At 41.3% G+C, this 21,524-nt stretch overlaps 1 protein-coding gene across 6 annotated transcripts in view; it reads right to left on the bottom strand.

The window, feature by feature from the left end:
- The window catches only part of STRN (striatin), a 108,846-nt gene that overhangs the window by 61,495 nt on the left and 25,827 nt on the right, over positions 1–21,524 (bottom strand). For all 6 annotated transcript variants that reach the window (XM_073338372.2, XM_073338377.2, XM_073338373.2 and 3 more), the window contains exon 2: positions 13,989–14,092. In XM_073338372.2, the coding sequence (XP_073194473.1) occupies positions 13,989–14,092 (104 nt within the window). The remainder of the gene's footprint in view (positions 1–13,988; positions 14,093–21,524) is intronic.

Here is a 21,524-nt window from a genome sequence, read left to right on the forward strand (position 1 = left end):
GTCAAAAGGGGGTTGTGGTGCAATGAAGTTTGAGAACCCTTGAAACACCACTGCTAAACTTGCAAAAACTTTGGGTCATGAGCTAGTTTTTGCAACTGTGGAAAATTTTCTAAGAAAAATGTTCAGCATATTGAAGTCCTATGGGGACAATCAGTAGAGAGTGTACCATGTGATACGACAGATTGTGTAGCAAAAAAAGGTACCAGAAACCAGTGGTTGGAATGTCTTGCTCTTGCAGGATCAGTATCCAGGGATTCAGGCATAGACAAAGTAGTAATGAGTAGCATAAGTAGTACACATGGATATAGGTTTACAGAAAAAATATGATATTGCATTACATGACATTACCTCTGGACAAACTGGAGAAATGGGCTGAAGCAAATAGGATAAAATTTAATAAGGACAAATGCAAAGTACTCCACTTAGGAAGGAACAATCGGTTGCACACATACAAAATTGGAAGTGATGCCTAGAAAGGAGTACAGCAGAAAGGAATCTGGGGGTCATAGTGGGCCACAAGCTACATATGAGTCAACAGTGTAACGCTGTTGCAAAAAAAGTAAACATCCTTCTGGGATGTATTAGCAGGAGTGTTGTAAGCAAGACACAAGAAATAATTCTTCCACTCTACTCCACACTAATTAGGCCTCACCTGGAGTATTGTGTCCAGTTCTGGGAGCCACATTGCTGGAAGGATGTGGACAAATTGGAGAGAGTCAGGAGAAGCGCGACAAAAATGATTAAAGGTCTAGAAAACATGACCTATGAGGGAAGATTGAAAAAACTGGGTTTGTTTAGTATGGAAAAGAGAAGACTGACAGGGGACATGATAATAGTTTTCAAATATGTAAAAGGTGGTTACTAGGAGGAGGAACAAAAATTGTTCTTCTTAACCTCTGAGGATAGGCCAAGCAGCAATGGGCTTAAATTGCAGCAAGAGAGGTTTAGGTTGGACATTAGGAAAAACTTCCTAACTGTCAGGGTGGTTAAGAACTGGAATCAATTGCCTAGGGAGGTTGTAGAATCTCCATCATCGGAGATTTTTAAGAGCAGGTTAGACAAACACCTGTCAGGGATGGTCTAGATAATATTTAGTCCTGCCTTGAGTGCAGGGGACTGGACTAGATGACCTCTCAAGGTCCCTTCCAGTTCTATGATAAATGTATGAAACTTCATACATGTGGTAGATAATTTCCTATTTAATAAATTGTACTAAACTGAGGCAGAGGGGTTAAATGACACACGCCAACTATATGGCAGAATTCAGATCTCATTATTCTGAGTCCTGTACTTCAAACACCAGACCATGCTTCCTCACATGGAGGCAAATTCCTATACTTCACATGATGCAAGCATCAACTAGCAAATCCACTCACCTACTCACATTATGCTAAAATTAGATGGTGACTGATAAGGCAGAGCAGTGTCTCAGGAGGGAAGCTCCATGAGAGGCAAAGGAGGAGTTAACCTTTCCCTTACGATGCACACACTGGTAGCAAGTATCACAATTCTTCTAAACAGTGAGTTGTCCACTGTTGACCCGGGTTCCTCTGACCCAAGTTTACAAGATAACACGTGTTCCTGCTTAACATCCTTAATTTAAAATGGGCTAGTATTTTCCTGGAGGTTGAATATTCTTTTTACTTACTTCCTTTCATTGCCTCTCTCTTTTATTTTTATTTTTTTTAAATGTAATAGCGGAGATTTAGCAAACTAATAGAATTCAACAATGCTCATGAAAAGGAATAATTCTTGATATCACCAGATTCTTCCACAGAATATAAGATTACAGTCAATACATGGATCACTGAAGTCAAACATTGTTTTACAATGACAAAAGAGATCAGAGGGCCTATTTAAAATATTAAGCCTTAGGATCTAGACAAAATTTGTCCAATCTGTAGGCTGTCTACTTTATACTGGTTAAAGGGGTGAACAGAAAAGAAGTTTTAAGTTTTTCTACAATAATCCCCATTGAGAGAGAAACTGTAAGAGAATTCCATTTGATGTGTTATTAGGCAAGCAATATAGAGAGGTCTAATAAACAGGTCTAAATGAAGTTAATTAGGGCTGTCAATTAATCTCAGTTAACTCACGCGATTAACAGAAAAATTAATCGCGATTAATCACAATTTTAATCGCACTGCTAAACAATAGAATACCAATTGAAATTTATTAAATATTTGGGATGTTTTTCTACATTTTCAAATATATTGATTTCAATTACAACTCAGAATATAAAGTGTACAGTGCTCAATTTATATCATTATTTTTGATTACAAATATTTGCCTGTGAAAATAATAAACAAAAGAAATAGTATTTTTCAGTTCACCTCAGACAAGTACTCTAGTGCAAGCTCTTTATCATGAAAATGCAACTTACAAAATGTAGATTTTTTTTCTTTTTTTTTACATAACTGCACCCGGAGCAGTTATGAAGCACTTGGAGGAGAGGAAGGTGATCAGGAACAGTCAACATGGATTCACCAAGGGCAAGTCATGCCTGACCAACCTGATTGCCTTCTATGATGAGATAACTGGCTCTGTGGATATGGGGAAAGAGGTGGATGTGATATATTTTGACTTTAGCAAAGCTTTTGATATGGTCTCCCACAGTATTCTTGCCAGCAAATTAAAGAAGTATAAATTGGATGAATGGACTATAAGGTGGATAGAAAGCTGGCTAGATTGTCAGGCTCAATGGGTAGTGATCAACGGCTTGATGTCTAGTTGGCAGCTGGTATCAAGTGGAGTGCCCCAGAGGTCGGTACTGGGGCCGGTTTTGTTCAACATCTTTATTAATGATCTGGATGATGGGATGAATTGTACCCTCAGCAACTTCGCAGATGACACTAAACTGGGGAGAGAAGTAGATATGTTGGAGGGTAGGGATAGGGTCCAGAGTGACCTAGACAAATTGGAGGATTGAGCCAAAGAAATCTGATGAGGTTCAGCAAGGACAAGTGCAGAGTCCTGCACTTAGGAAGGAAGAATCCCATGCACCGCTACAGACTGGGGACCGACTAGCTAAGCAGCAGTTCTGTGAAAAAGGACCTGTGGATTACAGTGGACATGAAGCTGGATATGAGTCAGCAGTGTGCCCTTGTTGTCAAGAAGGCCAATGGCATATTGGGCTGTATTAGTAGGAGCACTGCCAGCAGATCGAGGGAAGTGATTATTCCCCTCTATTCGGCACTGGTGAGGCCACACCTGGAGTATTGCATCCAGTTTTGGTCCCCTCTCCCCCCCAGTACAGAAGGGATGTGGACAAATTGGAGAAAGTCCAGTGGAGGGCAACGAAAATGATTAGGGGGCTGGGGCACATGACTTACAAGGAGAGGTTGAGGGAATTGGGGTTATTTAGTCTGCAGAAGAGTACAGTGAGGGGGGATTTAATAGCAGCCTTCAACTACCTGAAGGGGGGTTCCAAAGAGGCTGGAGCTAGACTGTTCTCAGTGGTGGAAGATGACAGAAAAAGAAGCAATGGTCTCAAGTTGCAGCGGGGGAGGTCTAGGTTGGATATTAGGAAACACTATTTCACTAGGAGGGTGGTGAAGCACTGGAATGGGTTACCTAGGGAAGTGGTGGAATCTCCTTCCTTAGAGGTTTTTAAGTCCCGGCTTGACAAAGCCCTGGCTGGGATGATTTAGTTGGTGTTGGTTCTGCTTTGAGCAGGGGATTGGACTAGTTGATCTCCTGAGGTCTCTTCCAACCCTAATATGCTATGATTCTATGCACTCAAAAACAAAACAATGTAAAATTTTAGAGCCTACAAGTCCACTCAGTCCTACTTCTTGTTCAGCCAATCGCTAAGACAAACAAGTTTGTTTACATTTACAGGAGATAATGTTGCCCACTTCTTATTTACAATGTCACCAGAAAGTGAGAACAGGTGTTCGCATGGCACTTTTGTAGCCAGCATTACAAGGTATTTACGTGTTAGATATGCTAAACATTCGTATGCCCCTTCATGCTTCAGCTGCCATTCCAGAGGACATGCTTCCATGTTGATGATGCTCGTTAAAAAAATAATATGTTAATTAAATTTGTAACTGAACTTCTTGAGGGAGAATTGTATGTCTGTTGCTCTGTTTTACCCACATTCTGCCATATATTTCATGTTATAGTAGTCTCGTATGATGACTCAGTACACGTTGTTCATTTTAAGAACACTTTCACTGAAGATTTGACAAAATACAAAGAAGGTACCTGTGACATTCCACCCCATAATGCTTTATGGAAATATGCTTATGAATGTATATATGACATAACTGGAATATGTTTTATGCTAGATATGCCATGTAATATATCTCTGCAAAGGTTATGATCTACTGGATATATTCATCCTATTTGTATGCAAGTATCATTTTTGTATTTGAAGTTATGAATATTGGCTATGTACTTGTTTAATTTTAAGTAGCCTCAGTGAAGCAGCTGGTCAGCTTACTGAGAAAAGACTACTCTCAGTAAGTGCCCAATTAAGAAACACTTAAGCCAACAATGATCTTTGAGACGCCAATCCACATCTGAGCTTTCCTGGGAACGCGGCCTGACTTGTAAGGAACAGAGTCATGCATGGACATGTGACTTGCCCATGTGCTCCAAAACTCCATCTTGCAGCTGGATTCTGCATAGGAGAGAGGAAGGGGTCTCCACCCACAAGAGAAAGTCTATTTAAGCCCCTGGGAACCCCTCCATTGGTCTTCAGCTGGCTTAAGAGATAGCCTCTGCACCCCCAAAGGATACCTGAAAGAAACTGGAACAAAGAATAGTAACCACAGGGGTGTGAGTGATTGCTAGACCCAGACTAGAAGGAGGCTAGTCTGTAAAAGAAGCTTATTGGAACATCTTTGAGGGTGAGATTTCATCTGTAATCACTTTCTTACTGTATTAGGCTCAGACTTGCATGTTTTGTTTTTATTTTTTCTTGGTAATTCACTTTGTTCTGTTTGTTATTACTTGGAACCACTTAAATCCTACTGTTTATATTTAATAAGATCACTTTTTACTTAGTTAACCCAGAGTATGTATTAATACCTGGGGGGAGGCGGGGGGCAAACAGCTGTGCATATCTCTCTATCAGTGTTATACAGGGCAAACAACTTATGAGTTTACCCTGTATAAGCTTTATATAGGGTAAAATGGATTTATTTGGGATTGGGAGCTGGGCATCTGAGTGCTGGAGACAGGAACACCTCTCAAGATGTCTTCAGTTTAGCCTGCAGCTTTTAAGGGACAGGGTTCAGACCTGGGTCTGTGTTTGTAGCAGGCAAGTGTGTCTGGCACAACCAGGCAGGGTTCTGAAGTCCTAAACTGCCAGGGAAAACGGGCTCAGAGGTGGTCTCAGCACATCAGTGGACAGTCCCAAGGGGGTTTCTGTGATCCAACCCGTCACAGTACCAATGTGAGATTTCTAAAAATAGCTACAGCACTCGACCCAAGGTTTAAGAATCTGAAGTGCCTTCCAAAATCTGAGAGGGATGAAGTGTGGAGCATGCTTTCAGAAGTCTTCAAAGAGCAACACTCCAATGCAGAAACTATGGAACCCGAACCACCAAAAAAGAAAATCAACCTTCTGCTGGTGGCACCCGACTCAGATGCTGAAAATGAACATGCATCAGTCCGCACTGCTTTGGATTGTTATCGAGAAGAACCTGTCATCAGCCTGGACACATGTCCTCTGGAATGGTGGATGAAGCATGAAGAGACATATGAATCTTTAGCGCATCTGGCACGTAAATAGCTTGCAACGCCAGCTGAAACAGTGCCATGTGAACGCCTGTTCTCACTTTCATATCTTCATTTATTAATGGACCTACTTACTTGGGCAGGTTCTTCCTCCCACCCCAATATACTTTTAAAAACCCTTCTGATTCCTTTCACATCAAGGTAATTCATTCATTTTCTTCATGGCTCTCACCTTTTTCCTTGCGTGTTAAACTCATTCTATCTAGTTTTGTTTCCTCTCCTCTTCCTCAATCCCAGTGGAGTTTCTTTTCAATCCCAGAAGTTTGAGTAGATGCTTATTGATCGACCATGACCACTTGGTTTTCTCTGCATTTTCCATTTTCAGAGGGACGAAAGTTTGTTGCACTTTAGTCTTTTACTTTTCCCAGCACTCCTTCTACACCAATGGATTTTAATACTTCCTCCCATTATTTGTTCACTAAATTCCCTCAAAATTATACCTTGTAGTCCAGCTCTGACTAGCTCCAACTGAACTACATTTTTAACACTAGAACTGGCTGCTCCAGATTAGAGGTCAGCTATATTAACATACCTGGAGAATTATACATTGCAGCTAACTATACTTATGTTTGTGCAGCAGATAAATAGAGAAATTTTGGTTTCCTATATGATCATCATGACAATTGGTCAAAAGAAACCCTAAAGTTTGGAGGATAAGAAATTGAACTTAAAGATGTACATTATCTTCACATGAAAATGATGGTTTAGATGAGATGTAAATCATTGAACTATTAACATCTATATTAATTTCTGAAAAGAATAATTTGTATGAACAGCAGTATGCAGAGACTGAAAAGTAAAATGATATGAAAATAATTGGCTTGAACAGACATCACGTTATCAAAGTTATTTTCCAACTGCAACCAGCTTTGAAAGTCATTTGGAAGGAAGATATTTTTAGACTGCAAAGCTATGTTACTAAATAGACCTGCTTAGTTACTAAGATAAGGAAAAAGAAAAGAAGTACTTGTGGCACTTTAGAGACTAACACATTTATTTGAGCATAAGCTTTCGATGAAGTGAGCTGTAGCTCATGAAAGCTTATGCTCAAATAAATTTGTTAGTCTCTAAGGTGCCACAAGTACTCCTTTTCTTTTTGCAGATACAGACTAACACGGCTGCTACTCTGAAACCTAAGATAAGAAAGATCACTACAACTGCTTTTGCTTTCTCACTTCATTAGCTTATTCATTGCTCTGTTTCATTCTTTTCTTCTTCATGAACTGCAAATCTGCTGTGCAAGTAATCCATATTTGCTATTCAATATGGCTGCCCCAACATCTCAATAACTGAGAACAAGAAACTTAGTTAAAATTTTAACTTTTAAACTCTCAATTTAAATGCCCAAGGATCGAAGACTTTCATTGCTCACAGACCAATTCATAGAAAGAAACCAGTTTGATTTCTAATCAAGAAATGCCACTATTTCTTGGAAATATTTCAGTGTGTAGACCTGAAGCATCCAATCCAGCTGTGCTGAGAGGGCCTGCCAAACATCCGTAGAAGTATTAAGAGGAGTCGCCAGACCAATAGACATAAACAAGACAGACTGCCAGGAACAGCATTGGGAGATATCCTGGCCAGGGGAGAAGGCGCCAGTCTTACTCTGACCAGACACACCATTTTAAAAAAATAACATAAAAGTATTTCTAGAAAAGTGGACTAAGAGTTCTGTTGTTTGGTTAAAATACTCTGGAAAGGGAAATGAGTAACAGACGGATTATTAGTTGTTGGACATATGCTTTAAATAGATTAGTATGTTTTTAGCTAGCTCCTGAAAATCCAGGGATAACAATTTAAACAAGTAACTGGTAACTGAGCAACATTACTACCAAAAAAATAATAAAATAACATTGAAGAGTGAACAAAAGTCTTACACTGCAATCTGCTGGATGGTAGCAAAACTACAGCAGAATTGCTTTTGAAACAGCAAATGTAGGAGAGTGTTCAAATTAATTATTGATCAACCCTCTTCATTTTAAATGTCTTTTACATATAATGTATTAAAGAATCCTTGATAGAAATCGTTATTATTAAAGTTGACCAAATCTCTTTGCTAGGGAATAGAACCAAAAACACTCTGCTCCATAGTGCAAAATTTTTACACTCCACTATAAGTAATCACTATAAAATCATGCAAGAGTCATTAATTATAGAATAGTGACATTGATCAGAAATTAAGTTAATAATTTTCAGTGCCTGAAAAAAATATGCTGAATACTCAGTATACAGAGGCTTAATTCAAGGCAGCATATTGTTGAGAAACAAGTGCCACTCCCACTTGTCATGACATGCTGCCAATGGGCCCTACTACGGATCAGCATTTTACACACTGGCTCATGACTAACAGGAATGGTTATTTGCTTGATAAAGATTTCGTAAATTTGGAGGGCAGGGCAGGATCGAAGTAATCTTCCCTTTATCTCTTAATTACCTGGTCTTTTTTTCTCCTCCTCTCCCCAATCTTGCTTTCCCGTGCCCTCATCACAATTGGCCAGGAGAAAAAGTTCTGCTCCTCTCCTGCAGATTGTCCTTTTTGTGACTCCCAGATGCTCAGTGGGAACAATCAACACAAACTCTTCACTGAATGTTGGTTAACCCAGGTTGTGAGCTGATTTAGGAAAATACTGTTGTGAAACACAGCAGGGCTTCTTGTGCTCAGTATGCTGCACTGCCTCTAAGTACCAAACAAAATTTCTGCTTAGAAACTCTCCCAGAACAAATATGAGATTGTTTTTAACCATTTTTAAAGCAAATTCAATGTTTCTGAATGGCTTATGCTGACAGCTATTTATATCAATCTGTGATCTAAAACAACAATCTTCACTTGCTAGTTGTTCAAGAAACAGAGGAAGAAAGGAACTGTCATACCAGATCAGACTAGTTGACCACATAGTTTGATATCCTGATTGACAATGGCTAATATCACACACTTCAGAGAAAGGTGCAAGACTACTCATTAAGGGATAAACACGAAACACTCTGCCAAGTGGTGTTTTTTCCTAACCTATTAGTGGTCATCTTATGCCCTAAAGCATAAGGGATGAAATGCCCCTAGTACATTTCTGAGGCTATGTTAACACTAGCACTTTTGTTGGTAAAACTTACATCACTCAGGGATGTGAAAAAACACACCCCTGACTGACAGAAGCACTGGTGTGGACAGCACTATGTTGGCAGGAGATGCTCTCCTACCGACATAGCTACTGCTGCTCGTTGGGGGTGATTTAATTATGTCAACGGGAGAGAGCTCTCCCATCGGCATAGAACGGCTACATGGGATATCTTACAATGGCGCAGCTGCATCGGTACAGTTATATGCTTTAACGTCTCTAGTGTAGACATAACCCTAGAGAGACAAAATGGGTGAGGTAATCTCTTCTATTAGACCAACTTCTGTTGGTGAGAGAGAGAGAAGCTTTTGAAGAAATCTTGTGTGAGCTCAAATCTGGGAAATGTACTCAGAGCGTCAAAGCTAAATTCAAGGATCAGATCGTTTAGCACAAGTAGTTAACACATCTCAAGGGACCATTCAAGGCGAAGTGGCCAGTTAACACCTCTCCAGTCAAAGGGGAAAAGGAGAGGGAAAAAAGCTGGGGTGGGGTGGGGGGGGAAGTGGGTTATAGGTTGTTGTAATAAGTCACAAATCCAGTATCTTTATTCAGGCCATGATTTTTAGTGTCTAGCAAAGTTATGAATTTAAACTCCCAGGCTTGTCTTTTAAAGGTGTTATGCAGATTTTCTTTGAGGATGAGGACCTCTGTCAGATAGAGTGATCACTTTGTGGAGAGTGTTCACCCACAGGTGATACGTTGTTTTTGTCCTTTATCATTTTTCTATGTGAATTCATTTGAGAATATAGTGATTGTCTGGTTTCAACCATATAGTTGTTATTGGGGCATTTAGTGCACTGAGTGAGGTACGCCATATGTTGTGATAGATGTGTGTAGAACCCATGGATCTTGAAAGGTGTGTTTGGGGGATGAGAGGGAGTGTTGATCATTGTAGCAATGCAGATACATCTACAGGTTTTGCATCTGTTGTTCCGACAGGGTCTGGTGCCTCTGAGTTGGTGTGTCCTGGTCCATGGGGAGCTTGCTTCTGATGATGAACTTGGACAGGCTGAGGGGGTTGTCTGACGGTCAGAAGAGCAGCTCAGGAAAAGTTCCTTTCAGGATGTGATCCCAACCAAGTAAGGGTTGTAATCGGTTAATGATACCACATATGGCTTCCAGTATGGGGCAAAAGGTGATAACTAGGGGTATGTTGTTGGATAGAGTCTTCTTTCCATATTGAAACAGGTTCTCTTGGGATATTTGGGTGGTTTGATGTGATCTACTTCTCTGGCGGAGCATCTTTGTTTGATGAAAGTGGGTTTAAGTGTGTTATGGTTTATATCCCAGACTTTCTCCTTGGAGTATATTCTGTGATATTTGAGTGCCTGGATGTAGATAACAGGTTTGTTGGGATGGTTACTGGCTTCTGGAAGGGTCAAAGGACATGCGACCAAGTCCTAGCCCTCACTACATATACAGAAAACTGGTTTCAACAGAACTCGAAGACAGGAGCTGTTTTCTTGGACCTGACAGCGGCCCACGATACAGTATGGCACACTGATCTTCGGGTAGAACTATCAAGAGCTCTTGGAGCATGGGTGGTGAACACTGTTGAACTTCTTCGTGACAGGCATTTTTGGGAGGTAGAACAAGTGTATGGAGAAGACAATCCAATAGCTTGCCCCAAGGTTCCATGCTTGTGCCCACCCTATTCAATTTGTACAAATGACCTACCATTGACTCAGTTACACAAGTTTATCTAAGCAGATTGCATCTGCTACGGTACCCAGTTGTACTCTTTCACTGAATTGGAAAACATCTTGAATGCTGACCTGGCCAAGATGGCAGCCTACTGTAGCAGTTGGTACCTCCAACCAAATGTGACTAAGACAGTTTTGATCGTCTTCCACCTTCATAATGCCAGCACTAAATGTGAGTTTGACATCTTCCTCAGTGGAAAATCACTGACACACAAAACAAAACCAGTCTACCTTGGTGTTACACTGGACCACTCTGACTTTCCACAACCATCTAAAAAAAAGACTGCTGTCAAAATCAGGACTAGCAATAAGCAAATTAACTGGTTCAACATTGGGTGCACAGACACTTGGCACGTTGGCTCTGGTACTGTGCTATGCCTCAGAGGAATACTGTGGCCTTGTGTGGTATTGTTCGCCTCACCCCAAATTGGTTGACGTTGAATTGAACTTGACCATGCATATCATCACAGGCACCCTGAGCCCCACTCCTATCTCACTGCTACCAGTTCTGAGCAACATAGCCCTTCTACACATTCGTTGCGGAAAGTCTACAGCCAGACTGGTGGAAAAGCTTTTTACCAATTCAGGTCTCCCATTTGACGTGGACATTTTCAGTCACTCCAGAGCATGACTTACATTGAAGCATCCATTGTGGTTTCAACTGCCAGATCGGAATCTGTCAGCAGCAACCCTATGGCACGAAGAGCGGTCAACTAAAGACATTTGGAATGGCTCCCTTGTCACTGATCCGATTATTCGACTGTCTGGATTTGACCTGCCACATCATCTTTGCCCAGTTCAGAACCTGTTCAACAGAGTCCAAGGAATATGCGCAGCCAGCCTCTACACATGGGGACTGCGTAATGACCCACTTTCTCACTGTGTCTCTATCAGTCAGTGGCACATATTGTCAATGAGTGTCAACTGACTAGATTTCATGATGGCCGTAGGGCCCTTCATTGTGCTGATGAAGCTGCTGAGCCATTCAACGGCAAGCATTGCAAATGCTAGAAGAAACTGGGTCTGTGAAAGTAGATGTGGCGATCCATGGGTTTCTTGTATGTAGCTGTCTGTAGGGTTCCATTGCTGAAACTGATCGTGGTGTCCAAGAAGTTGATGCTAGTGTGGGAGTGTTCTAGAGAGAGTTTAATGGATGGCTGGAGGTTGTTGTAGTTAGGTTTTCACCACATGTGCGAGTTTAGATCATTTGTCTAGAGAATGAAAATATCATCAATGTATTTTAGGTATACCATTGGTTTTGCGGTGTATTTGTCCAGAAATTCTTACTCAAAATGGCCCATGAAGAGATTGGCATATTGGGGAGGCATCCTAATACCCATGGCTATTTCCATGGTTTGGACAAAGTGTTTGTTGTTGAATGTAAAACTGTTATAGTGAGGATGAAATGGATGAGTTTGGTTATGTGTTTAGGGTGGGTATCTGAATGTTGTCTATCGTCTTTTAGATATTTGAGGCAGGCAGCGATGCAGTCATTGTGCGGGATGTTGGTGTATAGGAGGTAACATCCACAGTGGCAAGGATGGTATTCTGACATTAACCTGCCTCAGAATGCCACTAACTCGCCCTCCCCTACCCTCAGCTTTTTTCCCCTCTCCTTTTCCCACCCATGACTGGAGAGGTGTTAACTGGCCAGTTCACTTTGAATGGTTCCTTGAAATTTGTTAACTACTTATGCTAAACAATCTGTTCCTCCTTGTATTTAGCTGTGACACTGAGTACGTTTCCCAGACCTGAAGAAGATCTCACCCTCTATCTTTAAATGACCAATATCACCTCCAGCACCTTTTTAAATTATGATTCGTATAGCATTTCCTACCCTTCAGTCTTCTACTACAATACCTGGTTTTAATGAGATCTCATACTGTTAACAGCTTAGCCACTTAATTCAAATTTTCTGTCAACTCCTGAAAAAAAAAAAAAACCCACTCAACTAGGTTCTGCTGACTCGTTTCTATCTAATCATCAATGTTTCTAGTACCTCCTTTTGACACACACTATGTCAGTGAGTAATTTTTATTGTTTCAAAAGAATTGATCTGGGAAAGGCATGTCCCCAACATCCTTTGTCGTGAACCATAATGCAAACAGATCAACACACTCTGCTTGCACTGGTTTAAATTTCTGGAAGAATCTCATCAAAAGATACCTCACTAAGTCCCTTCCCCTGGGTCACACCTTTGCTTTCTTGATGAATTAGACAACAATGAAAGAAGTCAGAATAGGACTAACCCATAACAGCATGCTAAAATTACTACATAGCAATATTCTTTCTTTGGGCCTTTTTCTGAATTTTTCAGTGTCCACATTGACACTTAGTGTTAATACACTTTCAAGGTAATTACAAATTCTTCCTATCCCCATGCAGTTTAGCCAAAAGTCATTTGTCTAGTGACATGAACTCAACTGCATTTATGATTTTACTTATGGCTTTATACTGATTTAAACTGTTTTAAAGATTGTACATTTATAGCTGTTTAATTCTTTTTTATTGAAAATGATTAGGATTTTTTAGTGGCCAGATAATATACAAATATTATTTATTATTACTATTAATACCAGACTCAATAAGTCACCAAGGAAACAAATACTCTTACCTCCAAAATATTATTACTCCATTTTACAGATCACAGGTACATCCTAACCTGGAATTCTAGGTTCAGTTCTTATCACCTTATCTCAAAAATTAGCAAACAAAATTAAGGGGGGGGAGCAGAGATGACATGATAATTAGGGGCATGGAAAAACTCACATGAAGATAGTATCGAAAGACTGTTTACCTTTGAAAGAAGACATGAGAAAAGCATACACAACAATGAATGGTATAGAAAAGGTAGATTGTGAACTTTTAGTTACCTTCTCATAGAATACAAGGAACATTAAATGAAAATCAAAAAGTGGCAAAACTCAAAACTGATATAAGTATGTACCTTTTCACCCCGTGCATAATTAGCCTGGGACAAGAAGTTCCACAGATTATTGTTGAGGTGAAGAGTTATCAAGATTTAAAAATATAGATATTTATGTGGATAAACTAAATAAAAATTCTTGTTATTAACAAACACAAGAGCTTTGGAAGAGAAAAAAAAATCTGTGCTTCAGGATATAAAACAATATCTAACTTCTGGGAGTTAGAAAGAAATTTGCCCTGAGAGATGTTATCCTGTAACTGTCTAATGCAGGGGTTCTTTTAAAACCTTTTTCTTAAGCATCTGAATAGTGACCACTGCTGATGACAGGATTCCGGATAAGATGGACTTATTCAGTATAACAATTCTTATGTTCATAATTACCTATTCAAGATTCAAAATATTTTTTCATCTGATGAGCCACAATGATATTTGTTTTTTAAAATTTTATAAGAGACTTTTTACACAAAATTCTCTAGTATCTTAAAAGTGATGTACCTTTCCTGTTTAAGGGCATATTCCAGCATTTTGATTCTCCGCACTAGATCCTTCTTCAGATTTTCTTGTCCCTTCCTTTCCCCTTGAAGAAAGGCAATCTGGGCCTGGAAAAGACAAAACTCTACTTAGTAAAGTTCAAAAAAAGGCAAATTGTTTCCCTAATACATTTGCATGACATATATTAAGGGTCCCATCCACTCCCAACCCATTCTGAATCATTTCACAACTGATTCCGTTTAACACTGTTTAAAAGCAGTTTGGCTACTGCAAACCAGGTACAGCCATCATTTTGACCAAGGGTCTCCTGTGGCCCACCTTAGGCGCCAACTCCACCGGCAGCCAAGCTCCCCTCACCCCCTGTCCTTCTCCCCAGCGCACCGTGTCCCCACTCCTCCGCCTACCTCCCAGTGCTTCCCGCTGCCAAACAACTGTTTGGCAGCGCTTAGGACTTTCCAGGAGGAAGGAGCGGGGATGCAGTGCGCTCAGGGGAGGTGGTGGAGCCAGGGTGGGGATTTGGGGAATAGGTTTGAATGGGGGCGAGGAAGGGGCAGGTCCTCATGGAAGGGGTGGAGTGGGGGCACAGCTGGGGGCAGAACTGCGGGGGGGGTGGGCTTTTGTATCTTTGTATGAAAAGGTTTCAGTGATGCGGCCCTTGGGCCAATGTACTAGTCCTCCTGTGGCCCGGATGGTGATTTGAGTTTGAGATCCCTGGTTTAGACCATATCAACTTTCTCTTTGAATTCCTCCACTGGCTCCCCCTTCTGATGCCAGCCTCCACTGCCCAAGTTCCATTTTCAAACAAGCATCTTTATGCATTCTCCAATGCTGCCCCATGCACTTTGGCTGAAGTATTCTCTGTGAAAATCCACAAAATCATTGGCTTATCCATCTTCAAATCCCTCCTCAAAATATCTCCTTTGTTAAGTTTCTTTTGTAGGCAACAGAATACTAAGTTGCTAGTATTCAGAGACCAGTGCCTATCATGCTAACAAACACTATCTCATTGTTTCCTTGTACTTCCCCATCTGTTGTCTCTTGTCTTATACTAAGACTGTAAGCTCCTTGGGGCAGGAACAGTCTTTTTGATCTGTGTTTGCACAGTAAATTATTAATAATAAGTCTGTTATAAAACTATTCATAGTTTGCACTGACAAACACTTTAAACCATGACCTCATTACAGACGTCAAAATAATAAACAGGAGTTAAAGAAATATAATAATTTTAAATGGTCTCACATAGCAATTAAATTTGGTCTGATGGCTAAGCATTCAAGCAAATATAAAGAACAGATCAGTAGCATTCAAAAAAGCTTAGGCAGAAAGAGACAAACAGCATGTAGGGGGAGAATGTCTTGAGTTGAATGATAACTGAAGTAGTATGTAAATAACTTAGATATTTTGTAGATATCTATATTGCAGGTCAAGGGATTTCTTTAAAGTTAATGAAAGGAAAAGGAAAACTTAAAAGGCTGAAGCTTTATTAAAATGTTGGAAAAAATAGATTATGAAGTATATTCAGAGACATTGTTTATAAAAAATGTCAGTTGAACTAATACAAAAGGATTCTGGGGGGAGGTGGGAGATTTAAAGACACAAATGGCAGTTAGGTGCCCAACTTCCATTGACTCTGAATGGCAATTAGCACTTAACTACTTTTAAAAATCTCTTTTATGTATAAAATTGTAATAGAGGATGTTCATGACCAATCATGCAAAAAGGCCAACTGGTGACCAAAAGAGTTCTCTCTGGTTCAAAACAGGTCCCTGAGCTCTTTCTAAACCAACTCATGGAACTCAGATGTTTGAAGCCAAGCATACTTACAGGCATCCACCCCACGGTACTAGCACTGACCACAGTTTCACCCACATCCTAGACTGTCCATACCCAATGTCAGGCCATATTTGTATCCTCATGAATAAGCTGCTTAAGCTCCTGGCATATTTTTTTTAGGGAGAAGAATCAAGCAATATGGCGGCTTGATACTCTGTAATATGAAGGGTTTTGGCTACAGATCGGTAAACTCTTCGTCCAAATTAATCCCATCATGATTTTGACATAGAGACCAATTTGTGGTGCTCTACTCTGGCAGCAGTTGATCGGGCCTGACATACTGACTACGCCTCACACACCGTTGTCATAACCTGCAAAGGTGACATGTAAGGGGTATCATTGGAAAACTAATCATTCACTGATCATTAATATTCTTGTATGATGTATGCACCGGATGTGTACAAAAAGTTATGAATATGTGCTGGAATCATATTCTTAAAATGTGTTTGGCAAGCAATGCATAAGCACAGTCTGTCTTAGACAAAGGAATATGGGTTTACTTCACTTTACATATAAGCAACAAACAGAGTCAGCAAACAAGGGGGGAGATTGCAGAAACAGAAAATTTGCATTTTAGCAAACACCAATGGGGGAAGAGCGAGCATGGAGCTTCCATCACCACCAGACTCTATATTGCCTTCCTCACAGCTTAAATAAGCTTTCCTTACAGGGATAACCCTCAGAAGAATCCACTTCAAAGGTTTACTGGTCACTCAAGACAAGGGAGGCTGAACCTTAAGGCATTAAATAATTGAATCAACTGTTTTTTTATAATACAGTAATATTGTATACAAAGTGTATAGAGAGGTCTTTTTAATGACACACTGGTGATTAATGTCATTGTGAAATGTATTTATTAATACTAGATGAGGAAATTATATACATTTAATGATATTATGCTTTAAAGCCTGTGACCAAACAGGGAGAAACAGTTTCCCTCCAAGGCAGGAGGAAACATCACTGCTATCTACCTTTCTTCAAAGAAATTAAACAAGATGTGACAAAAACAATGGAAGCCCAATTTACATCGACATCAGCAGGGGGATGGGAAGACGACAGGAAGGGAAGAACAGCATGAGGTCATCCTGTCTGTAGAAGCAAAGTCAACGAACTTTGAAAGAGATGCTTTTCAAAGGTTTATGGGACTGTAAAGGGGGGAGAAGCAAACCCCTAGGCTACCGGTTTGTTATTTTCTGTTTGCTTATTCGGAAAAGGGAAATAGGGACAGAAGAGTAGGAAAATGAGTGAAAGCAGTGAAGGTATTGTGAAGTTGGAGCTTTTTAGATTGCAGGTTACAGAAAAAGAGAGAGAGCACCGGAGAATATTGGAACTAGAGATAAAGGAGAAAGAAAGCAAAAATACCAATTGGACCTGCTAGAGAAGCAGAACCAGAACCCACCGATTCCCAATGCTCCAAAAATCCACAATTGGGACCATTTATGTCCTGTATACAATGAGGAAGATGATATTGCTGAATATCTGACCACCTTTGAAAGGCTGTGTGCAGTGCATGAAATCCCAGATGCCAAGAGAGTTCCTACCCTGATTGTGAAATTAACTGGTAAAGCTCTAAGGGTATTCAATGAAATGCCCATTGAGGATGTGTCATAACCATAGAGCAAAGGGTAGCCTAGAATTCCTCCTTACCTGTAAGGGGTTAAGAAGCTCAAATAACCTGGCTGGCACCTGACCAAAAGGACAAATGTGGGGGGGGGAGGAATTCCTTCAAATCTTGGAGGGGGAGGAGGGGAGAGGCTTTGTTGTGTGTGTTCTCTTGGGAAGCAGAGAAGCAGCAGGTCAGAAAACTTCTTCTCCTATAAACCATCCTAAAAGTCTCTCATATTACAAAAATTGTCAGTAAAAGCCTGGCAAGACATGTTAGATTATCTTTTATTCTGCTTCTGAATTTTTCCTTTGCTGGAGGGAGGTTTATTCCTGTTTTCTGTAACTTTGAAACTAACCCTAGAGGAAGTTCTGCTGTGTTTTTGAATTTTTTGTTACTCTCTAAAGTTATTTTCCAACCTGATTTTACAGAGGTGATTTTTACCTTTTTTAAAAAATAAAATCCATCTTTTAAGAACCTGACTGATTTCTCTATTGTCCTAAGACCCAGGGGTTTGGGTCTGTGATCACTTTGTAACCAACTGGTTAGAATATTATTCTCAAGCCTCCCCAGGAAAGGGGATGTAAGGGTTTGGGGGGATATTTTGGGGGAATAGAAACTCCAAGTGGTCCTTTCCATGATTCTTTGTTAAATCACTTGGTGGTGGCAGCGTACCGTCCAAGGGCAAAGAATTTATGCCTTGGGGAAGTTTTAACCTAAGCTGGTAGAAATAAGCTAAGGGGGTCTTTCATGTGGGCCCCCACATCTGTGTCCTAGAGTTCATAGTGGGGAGGGAACCCTGACAGGATGCTTTAGACCACTAGTTCCCAAACTTGTTCTGCTGCTTGTGCAGGGAAAGCCCCTGGTGGGCCGGGCTGGTTGGTTTACCTGCCGCATCCACAGGTTTGGCCAATCACAGCTCCCAATGGCCGCGGTTTGCTGCTCCAGGCCAATGGGAGCTGCTGGAAGCGGCGGCCAGTATGTCCCTCGGCCCGCGCCGCTTCCAGCGGCTCCCATTGGCCTGGAGCAGCTGGAAGCTGCGATTGGCCAAACCTGCGGACGCGACAGGTAAACAAACCGGCCCAGCCCACCAGGGGCTTTCCCTGCACAAGCAGCGGAACAAGTTTGGGAATCACTATTTTAGACCATTGTAAATGTAAAGATACTGTTTTGCAAAGTTTTCAAATTACCCCTGAAACATATAAAGTTAAATTTAGGAATCTTAAGAGGGGTATTGGTATGAGTAATGGGGAATATGTAAACAAAATGAAAGATTTGTTGAGAAAATGGGTGAGGGGTAAAGAGGTGACAAGTTTTGAGGGAATGCTGGATCTTGTTGCTCAAGAGCATTTCCTAAGCATATGTAAGGCTGATGTAAACCAGTGTCTATGGGACAAATATGTAAAATCTGTAGATGAGATGGCCTCTCTAGAGGATGCCTTTAAACAGACCCAGGTATCTACTGAAAGCAAACCACCAAAAGAGGGGTTTAAACCTGGTGGGAAGGGAGGATCTCATTTTATCCCTAGCAAGAAAGGGAAGGCTGGGCATTCTCCTTCCCCAAACCATTTCTCTAACCCCCATCCCAAATCTCCTGTAAAAACAGAAGCACACAAAAGGTGCTACCAGTGTAATTCCATTGATCACCTGAGGAATAAATGCCCTGTGCTAGGAAGAAGCAGGCAACCAATAGTTCATGTTAGTTCTGCTGTCCTCAACACAGAAACCCCCCAGGTGATTGAAACCTATCTTACTGGTTTTGTGAAATTAGGCTTTGCAGAACCAGATAGGGAGCACATTAAGGTTTTCAGAATTAATGGCAGGGAGTACTTGGGGCAGAAGGATACAGGGGCCCAGATCTCTCTGGTTAAGCAGAGTGCGGTCCCAAGGTCTGGTATATTACCTGACTAGAGATTGTGTGGGTAGGCAAAACCAGATTCTTCATACCATTAGCTTAAAATCCATGTGGTTTGGGAAGATTTGGAAAGTGTTTTGACTGTGGGGGTAATGGAACAACTCCTAGTTGATCTGCTTCTTGGTAATGATTTTTTCCGTGTAGCTCACGTTAAAGTATTTGCCCGCAGCAAGAAGGAGTTTGGGTGCTGGGACCCCAGAGGGTAAGGTCTCAGGAACTGCTGAAAGAACGGGAGAGCGTCTCCTTGATTCTTCTGCAGCAGGGGGAAGCCACGTGCTCCCAGGTGGGAGGCTGGTTGAGATCAGCTCCTGCATTGCAGCTGGAGGCACCAACACCTTAGAAAGGGAGGAAGGTATAGTGCCTGCCAGGGAGAGAACTGTCCACGTTGTTAGCTGCCAGCAAGTTGCAGATGGACAAGGGACAGACCCCACTCTAGGGAGCATAGGTAGATATGTTCCAGAGGGAAGCCCAGAGAAGGGTGATGGAATCTCAGAAACCACTGAGGTGGGTGAAGGTTCCTTTGACTTTGTAACACAGAGAAGCAGCGTGCTTCCAAGTATGGGAGGGGCTGAGATTAGCTCCTTTTCCACAGAAGGTAACATGTCCTCAGGATTAGAGGCAGGAGAGGTGTCATGACTGATTAAAGAAACTGTCCCAGTTGTTAGCTGGCAGTTTTGCAGCTGAATAAGGGACAGACCCTTTCCTAACAAGCACAGAGAAATGTGTCTTAGAGGTGGGCCCAGAGGAGGAAACTGGGGAAGGAATAGAGGACGTACAGGACTGTCTCCTCACTGGTCACTTGGGAGAGGATGCCCAGGACCGAATGGGCGAGTCAGCATCTGTGCACCCCGGCACTCAGCCTGTGACTCAGGTTTTGAGAAGGAAATGTGTAACCGACTTCTTGGAAGGGAGCAGTCACACGTCTGACTTCTTGGGGGCAGAGGAAGGGGTGACTGAAGGTACCCCAATCCAGGTCCCAGGTTTTCAGGATGTTATTTCTGATAAATTTTTGGAAAGTAACTGTCTCTTTAAATCAGGCTGCAGTTCCAACACCTGTGATAACAGAGGAGTTGACAACAGGAAATTGTCAGGTGGTAGTTTGTGAGAATGCAAATTACCTGACTGACAGAAGAGGGGGGAAGGGTGTCTTTCTCCACACTGGTGAGACACAGAAAGCAGTTATGGAAAAGCTGTTGGGAAAAAGTGCATCTGACAAAGAGTAGATACTCTTAGCCCAGAGAGCACCAATCATAACCCTCTAGGAAAAGGAGGAAAGGAAGGACCCAGTGCTGGGAGGGGGAACACAGGGTAACCCCAAAAAGGGAGCTTATTTTTTGCATATGTACAGTCCTGGGGTTGGCAGCTCTCCAAAGGACCAGCCACTGTGCAGGATCCCCCTGGATCCCTATCTTGCCAGACCCTGAGGTACCAAAATCCCAGAAATATGATTAAATTAAGAACCCAGGCAGAAGGGAACACTGGAGGGGGAGAAAAATCAGTGACTGATTACATGGGAGGGTGTCAAATGTCACCATGGGTGACGGACAAACCAACTTCAAACCAGACTGAACTGAAGCCGTGGTAGCATAATGATACTTGTAAACACACATCTGTGATAAAAATTGGGTATTAATGTTAAACTTTGTAATAAGAATTTTGATACCGATGTTAAGCCTTGTGATAAGCTACATTATGCACAATTTGTGGGAAGAACTTTGGGACATACTAGAAATGGTAATTGGGAACACCTGTAATATTAAGAAACCTTATAACACCACTGCTTCTCAGTTAATAACTGTAAACAGACTTCAAGCTTACCACAGCAGAGAAACCATAACAAATCTGGTTTGCTATCTGAAGGGGAAAACTGAGGCATGCCACCTCATGGCCTGGATGGCTGGATGCCAAAAAAACATAACACATACCGACTTCAAGTTGGGCAGTGACTAACCCTCTTGCGGTAAACTAAGGGATAGGTGTTGTGGAAGTATAACATTGTATAAGGGGACATGCTGGATACATTGTATATGAGAGGGCATGCCAAAACATGTTACAAAGTATCTGAGGGAGCACATGTAGGGACAGTTAGCTTTTGAATGGAGAAGCAATTAAGATAGAGCCAGCACGTCTAAGAAGCAGGCATCAGAATGGAAGGTGTGAAGGGCAATTAGTTAAGTTAACTGGAAGC

The sequence above is a fragment of the Lepidochelys kempii genome, chromosome 3, assembly GCF_965140285.1.
Source record: "Lepidochelys kempii isolate rLepKem1 chromosome 3, rLepKem1.hap1, whole genome shotgun sequence".
Lineage (NCBI taxonomy): Eukaryota > Metazoa > Chordata > Testudines > Cheloniidae > Lepidochelys > Lepidochelys kempii.